This window comes from Aotus nancymaae, unplaced genomic scaffold (genome assembly GCF_030222135.1).
Source record: "Aotus nancymaae isolate 86718 unplaced genomic scaffold, 86718_ANA_hifiasm-v0.15.2.pri h1tg000028l, whole genome shotgun sequence".
NCBI lineage: Eukaryota > Metazoa > Chordata > Mammalia > Primates > Aotidae > Aotus > Aotus nancymaae.
This window is the reverse complement of record NW_026988441.1, coordinates 15,374,415-15,382,284: the sequence shown is the minus strand read 5'-3', so window position 1 is coordinate 15,382,284 and position 7,870 is coordinate 15,374,415. Positions and strand designations below refer to the sequence as shown.

Below are 7,870 nucleotides of genomic sequence, written 5' to 3'. Positions count from 1 at the left end.
ACATTTTTACTTTCTCACTTTATTGTAACAAACCTCCACATAGCACCTACTGTGCACCACACACTGCTCTAAAGACTTTAAAAATATTAACTAATTTAATCCTCCCACCGTCCACTGTTACCTTAAAAAACATTACGGACTGGACCAGGCGTGGCAGCTCATGCCTGTCATCCTAGCACTTTGGGAGACCAAGGCAGGCAGATGGATTAAGTCCAGGAATTTGAGACCTCCCAGGTACTCAGGAGGCTGAGGCAAGAGGATTACTTGAGCCCAGGGAGGTCGAGGCTGCAGTGAGCCAAGATGGTGCCTCTGCACTTCAGTGTAGGTGACAGAGCCAGACCCTAAAAACACATACACACACACACATCAAAAACCATTACAGATGGAGGTAAAGCCCTTGGGGATCCCCTCCCCACCCCCTGTCTTTCTTAAGCAGGGAGGGACCAAGATGACATGTTGTCGAGTTTCGTCCAAACTGCTGTCTGTGCGTCTAAGCGCATCATTTAAATGTGTGCTCCTAGATACAGACTTTTCTTTTGAGTGTGCATTTTTTTCTTTTTACCTAAATGTGTCATGCTCGACATTTTAAAAAATTGAAGTACAAAAAAAGAACACAAATCATTAAGTATTTAGGTTGATGAAATGGCAGCAACTGAGAAAACCTGTGTGGCATTCACACAAATCAAAACACAGAACATTCTCAACCTCCACAAGCCCCCGTGTCTCTTCCCAGCACGAATTCCCACAGATCCCCACTCACCCAAAGCCTAGTGCAGTCATTTTGTCTCGTTTTCAGCTGGATAAAAGGGACTCCTGTATTGTGTCTGGCTTCTTTCTCACCATGTCTTGTCTTTGCAGTTCTTCCATGTTATCATATTTGGTTATAATTTATTCCTTTTTTTGGCCTGGTGTGGTGGCTCATGCCTGTAATCCCAGAACTTTGGGAGGCTGAGGCGGGTGGATCAGTTGAGGTCAGGAGTTTCAGACCATTCTGATTAACACGGTGAAACCTCGTCTCTACTAAAAATACAAAAGTAGCCGGGCGTGGTGGTACATGCCTGTAATCCCAGAACTTTGGGAGGCTGACGTGGGTGGATCACCTGAGGTCAGGAGTTCAGACCAGCCTGTGAACATGGTGAAACCCTGTCTCTACTAAAAATACAAAAGTGGGCCGGGCGCGGTGGCTCATGCCTGTAATCCCAGCACTTTGGGAGGCCGAGGCGGGTGGATCATGAGGTCAAGAGATCAAGACCATCATGGTCAACATGGTGAAACCCCGTCTCTACTAAAAATACAAAAATTATCTGGGCATGGTGGCGCGTGCCTGTAATTCCAGCTACTCAGGAGGCTGAGGCAGGAGAATTGCCTGAACCCAGGAGGCAGAGGTTGCGGTGAGCCGAGATCGCACCATTGCATTCCAGCCTGGGTAACAAGAGCGAAACTCTGTCTTGAAAAAGAAAAAAAATACAAAAGTAGCTGGGCGTGGTGGCGCATGCCTGTTATCCCAGCTACTCGGGAGGCTGAGGCAGGAGAATCGCTTGAACCCAGAGGGTGGAGGTTGCAGTGAGCTGAGATCATGCCATTGCACTCCTGCCTGGGCAACAAGAGCAAATCTCTGTCTCAAAGAAAAAAAAAGACTCCATAACACAGTCTTGCTCTGTCACCAAGGCTGGAGTATGGTGGTGAGATCCTAGCTCACTGTAGCCTCAGACTCCTGGGCTAAAGCAATCTTCTTACCTCAGCCTCCTGAGTGGCTAGGACTACCAGTGCACACCACTGTGCCCTGCTAATTTTTTTAAATTATTATTTTCCTGTAGAAACACGGTCTCACTTTGTTGCCTAGGCTGATCTTGAACTCCTAGGCTCAAGTGAATCTCCCGGCTATGCCTCCAAAGTGCTGACTTTACAGGCATGAACCACTGTGCCGGGCCTGCATGATGTATTGATCAGTTTTCCTGTGATGGACATCTGAGTTGTTTCCAGGTTGCGGCTGCTGTGATTATTTGAGCATCTGACTCTTGGTGAACCCAGAGTGTACCATATTGTACCCAGAAGTGGAATAAATGGGTCATAGTAGTTACTGTGATTCTGCCAAACATAGTATGTGTGTTTTGAAACAGTGCTCTTGTATTCATTGAAACAGTTCTCTCAGAAGTATATTTTCCACTTTTCTTTTTTCACTAAAAGAAGGCACTGTGGATATATATTTATTCCACACCAGAACATTTAGACGGTCACGGAACCCGTTCTCTTTAGTTTTTCCATCACGCGAAGTTATCATAGCTTCAGACTCTCTCTTCCTGCCTGTGTCACCCTCTCCCCACCCCCGGCCCCATGCTGTGTTACCCGTCTCTCTCTCAGCCCATCTCCTGTAGCACCTGTGTTGTGAAGATGTGACTTAACAATCCTGGCTGAGCAGAGACTTTGTAGTGTGGCAATGTCTCCAGGCTCCGGGGACCCAGAAAAGCCTCCTGGCACTTGTCTATACTGTACACAGGCGGCCTTAGCCCTTGGGCTTGCCAAGAATACCCACAATACCAACACTGATGACCACAAAGGAAGGTCCTGCTGAATCAAACCACAGAAACTCATAAGGCAGAAAAATGATGCATATGATAACATCCAAATATAGATTTTCTTTTTTGTTGTTTTTCTTCTTTCTTTCATTTTATTTAATTTTTTTTTTTTTTTTTGAGACAGAATCTTGCTCTGTGGCCCAGGCTGGAGTGCAGTGGCGCAATCTTGGCTCACTGCAGCCTCAGCCTCCTAGGTTCAAGGAACTCTCTGCCTCAGCCTTCCAAGTAGCTGGGATTACAGGTACCCACAGCCACACCCAGCTAATTTTTGCATTTTTAATAGAGATGGGGTTTCACCATCTTGGCCAGCCTGTTCTTGAACTCCTGACCTTGTGATTCACCCGTCGGCCTCCCAAAGTGCTGAGATTACAGACGTGAGCCACCAAGCCTGGCTTCTTTTTTTAATTTTAAAGATGGGGGTCTTGCTATGTTGCCCAGGGTGATCCCGAACTCCCGGTCTCAAGGCATCCTTTCACCTAGGCCTCCCAAAGTGCTGGGATTACAGGCAGATTTTCTTTTAACGAAGATACCACGGGACCAATATCAGATGACAGAAAGAGAAAAGGTGTTTTCAATATTTAAAAATCAATGAGAAATTAATATCTAGAATATTGGCCAGGTGCAGTGGCTCATGCCTGTAATCCCAGCACTTTGAGAGGCTGAGACAGGTGGATCACTTAAGATCTGGAGTTTGAAACCAGCCTGGCCAACATGGTGAAACCCTGTCTCTACTAAAAATACAAAAATTAGCCAGGTGTGGTGGTGAGTATTGCTGTGTCATCGTAGCTACTCAGGAGGCTGGGGCATGAGAATCAGTTGAACCCAGGAGTTGGAGGTTGCAGTGAGCTGGGATTGAGCCACTGTACTCCAGTCTGGGAGACAGAGTGAGACTCAGTCTCAAAACAAATAAAAAATAAAAGGAACAGCTACAAATCAGCAAGCAAAAAAGACAGCAACCATGGTAGAAAAATGGCCGAGCGTCGTGGTTCATGCCTGTAATCCCCACACTTTGGGAGGCTGAGGTGGGTGGATCACCTGAGGTCAGCAGTTCAAGAACACCCTGGTCAACATGGCGAAACCCCATCTCTACTGAAAAATACAAAAATTAGGCTGGGTGCGGTGTCTCACGCCTGTAATCCTAGCACTTTGGGAGGCCAAGCCGGGCAGATTGCCTGAGCTCAAGAGTTCGAGACTAAAATACAAAAGAAATGAGCAGGTCATGGTGGTTCATGCCTGTAATCCCAGCTACTCCGGAGGCTGAGGCAGGAGAATTGCTTGAACTCGGGAGGCAGAGGTTGCAGTGAGCTGAGATCATGCCACTGCACTCCAGCCTGGGTGACAGAGTGAGACTTCGTCTCAAAAAAATAAATAAATAAATAAAATTTAAAATTTTATTTTAAATGGTGGTGGGTGCCTGTAATCCCAGGTACCTGAGAGGCTGAGGCAGGAGAATTGCTGGAACCCAGGAGGCAGAGGTTGCAGTGAGCCTGGGCAACAGAGCAAGACTCTGTCTCAAAAAAAAAAAAAAAAAAAAAAAGCAGAGAGCACAATGAGCAGAAAACAAAGAAACCCGAAACTCTGATAGGCACCTGAGAAGACCCTGGAAATTGTTGGTAACTGATCAGGGAAGTGGAAATTAAAATGACAGTGAGGCCAGGCTCGGTGGCTCACGCCTGTAATCCCAGCTCCTCGGGAAGCCGAGGGAGGATCGCTTGAGCCCACCAGTTCAATTCCAGCCTGGGCATTATAGTGAGACTCCATCTCTATAAAAAGTTTAAAAGTTAGCTGGGCGTGGTGGTGCAAGCCTGTTGTCCCAGCTACTCAGGAGGGTGAGGTGGGAGGATCCCTAGAGCCCAGGAGTTCCGGGCAGCAGTGAACCATAATTGCACCACTGCACCCCAGCCTGGGCAACAAAGTGAAACCCCCATTTCTAAAACTAAAATGAGAAAATAAATTTAAAAACAGCGAGGCTTCCTATATAAATCTGGCAAAAATTAGAAGTTGGAAATGCCAAGTGGGAGTTGGGGATGTGGGGACCCAGGGACCCTCAAACATTGATAGTGGGTAGCCGTGCCAAGGGCTAACCGGCACTACTTACACAAATTGTGCACATGGATGTGTCACCCAGCAATTAGCTTCTGGGGGTGCACGACAAAACATTCTCCCTCAGCTTCCTGGGGGACTGATACACATCATTATTTCGGGGAAGCTGGAGGCAGCCTGGGTGTCCACTCCCAGTGGGGGTGTGTGGATAAACAGAAGGGATCGGTCACCAAAGAATCCTGCAAAGCCACCACCGCCACACACCAGGCCTCCACAGAGCAACAGGGGTAGGTCTTAAAACACATAACGACGACTGACAAAAATAAGAAACACTATTAATATCTTATGATATAATGCTCAATGACACAGAATCATTTTACATTTACATAAAGTTTTAGGGAAAACCAATATTTAATAGACAACTACATGTTAGATAATGTATAATAGATACAACATAGAATTGTATTGTACTGGATTATATTAACCTAAATATATAATTATATAATTATACATTATATAATGTCAAATTATATAATTCCATGACACAAACTTTTGTGCTATTTATTGCAATTATATTAACATAGTAATTATGAAACATATAGAAACCTATTGTACATTGAATTACGATTTCTATGAAATTTTGTTTATGTGATATCGTTTTATATACTCACTAGATACTACTACATGTTAATAAAATAATTTTTTTTTTTTGAGACAGCCTTGCTCTGTCACCTGGGCTGGAGTGTAATGGTGTGATCTTGGCTCACTGTAACCTCCACCTCCTGTGTTAAAATGATTCTTGTGCCTCAACCTCCTGAGTAGCTGGGATTACAGTCTTGTGCCACCACACCCGGCTAATTTCTGTATTTTTAGTAGAGCCAGGGTTTCACCATGTTGGCCAGGCTGGTCTCAAACTCCTGACTTCAAGTGATCTGTCTGCCTTGGTCTCCTAAAGTGCTGGGATTACAGGAGTGAGCCACCGTGCCTGGACTAATAATTTTATTAGAGCGAGACTCCGTCTCAAAAAAATTGATAATTTTAATAGATTCTTTTTTTTTTTTTTTTTTGACGGAGTCTCACTCTGTTGCCCAGGCTGGAATGCGATCTCGGCTCACTGCAACCCCCGCCTCCCAGGTTCAAGCGATTCTCCTGCCTCAGCTTCCGGAGTAGCTAGCATTACAGGCGCTGCTACCACACCTGGCTAATTTTTGTAGTTTTTTTAGTAGAGTCGGCTACGCAAACATGACCTCAGGTGATCCACCTGCCTCCGCCTCCCAAAGTGCTGGGATTACAGGCGTGAGCCACCGTGCCCGGTAAAGGGGTAAGCCACCTGCGCGGCCGCGAGTCCTTGGTTTTGTTTGTTTGTTTTGAGATGATGTCTTGCTCTGTCGCCCAGGCTGGAGAGCAGTGGCGCAATCTCGGCTCACTGCAACCTCCGCCTTCCAGTGTCAAGCGATTACTCTTCCTCAGCCTCCTGAGTAGCTGGGACTACAGGCACGCGCCACCACGCCCGGCTAATTGTTTGTATTTTTAGTAGAGACGGGGTTTCACCATGTTGGTCAGGCTGGTCTCGAACTCCTGACCTCGTGATCCGCCCACCTCAGCCTCCCAAAATACTGGGATTACAGGCGTGAGTCACCGCGCCGGGTAAAGGGTTGATTCACCACGCTTGGCCGGAGTCCTTGTTCTTAATCACTATGTTTGCTGCTTTTTAAAGTCAAGAGACCTGGTGCACATCCCTGCTCTGCTGAGTGATAATCTTGCAAGGGCTTCCCTACTCAGAGCCTCAGTCTGCCCTCCGTAAAATGGGAGAATGATGGCAAGTTACTTACCGTGGGGGTGGAGAGAGCGAAGCTAGACACTCCCTCTCCCACCCCACCTCCGGCGGCCATGCAAACCTCCAATCAAGATATGGGGCATGTGGGCGGGGCTCCGGCAAAGGGGCGTGACCGGAGCGTCCTGGTCCAATGGGGAACGGGGGCGGGGCCCTCCTCCCATCTCTGTCCAGCACGCGTGTCCTCCTCGCAGTTCCATCTACCTCGCGGGTGCCTCTGGTGTCCCCAGAGGTCTCCGACCCCAGCCCGCCCCCAGCCCTCCCGCCCAGCCCGCAGCCCCCTCCCTCTATTCCCCGACCTCAGCCCCTGGCCCTCAGACCTCGACATCATGGGTGACGCAGAAGGCGAGGACGAGGTCCAGTTCCTGCGAACGGTGCGTATCTCTGGGTTAGGGGTCTGTGGAGCTGTCTCTCGGGGCTGTCTGAGGGTCTTTCTGTCTCTGAATGTCTCTGTCCGGCTTGCTGGTGGCCTCCGAGATTCAAGGTCTCTTCCTGTGTCACTTTGAGTGACTGTCACTCTGTCTTTTAGTCTCCTTCGCCTTTCTCACTGCGTAGAATTAGCAGGATTGGGGACTCCAGAATGGGGAGGGGGGGATCTTGGGTTGCCCTCCCTTCTGACATTAGCGATTTGTCCCCCACAAGAAGGACCCCTGAGAGAGCACCCCCTCCCACCATCCTGGAAGCAGGCACTTGGGGAAGGTGGTTCTAATTCCTGGGCTTAATTTAGCCATCCCCCACCCCCACCTTAGCCCTAATTCTCTTTTTGCTCCAGACTGGGCCTATTTAAATTCTTGGGAAGGGGGCTGGGGTAGGCTGGAGGACACAGCTTCTTCCAATTCCTAGCCCCTGAGGGTCTCCGGAGGGAGGGATCTCTTGGGTATTGGGTCTTTCTTTCCTTCTTCTTTTTGGGCAGGAGGGCTGCTCCCAATGGTTGCTAACGGTGTTGGAGGGTCTTTGGGTGGTGTCTCTCCCTATCTGTCTCTTTGGGTTGTCTCCATGTCTCTGTCTCTCCCTCCATCTCAGTCTCCCTGTCTCTGTCTCTGTTCTTTGGCTTCAGGCCCTCTGATTTTCACTGTCTCTCTAGCTGGGTCACTCCCTGAATCTCTGAGCCCCAGCTGGGGGCAGGGATGGGAATTGGAACAACAGGTGTCCCTCCCAGAATAGCCAGCCCGCTTTTCTGGGGCCTGGGCAGGGGATGGGGAGGGGACCAGAGTGAGGAGGGGCTGCCATCTCCAGGTCCTTTCCACCTTCCCCTCCCAGTGGCTCCGCAGGGTGTGGGGCGGTGAATATGGGAGGGGACGTCCTCTCCTCTGGGCTAGGTCTGCTGACCTGGCGCTAGCCCCGCCCCTCCCCTGGGGCCCTGGAGCTACGCAGGAAATGCTGACACAGCATTCCGGCCCCAGAATAGGACCCTGGC

The 7,870-nt window shown here is 48.8% G+C and overlaps 1 protein-coding gene across 2 annotated transcripts in view; it reads left to right on the top strand.

The window, feature by feature from the left end:
• The first annotated feature begins 6,642 nt into the window (after nt 1-6,642).
• Nucleotides 6,643-7,870, top strand: part of RYR1 (ryanodine receptor 1) — a 152,994-nt gene continuing 151,766 nt past the window's right edge. For both annotated transcript variants that reach the window (XM_064381346.1, XM_064381345.1), the window contains exon 1: nt 6,643-6,827. In XM_064381346.1, coding sequence (XP_064237416.1) covers nt 6,783-6,827 — 45 coding nt within the window. In that variant the 5' untranslated portion in view covers nt 6,643-6,782. The remainder of the gene's footprint in view (nt 6,828-7,870) is intronic.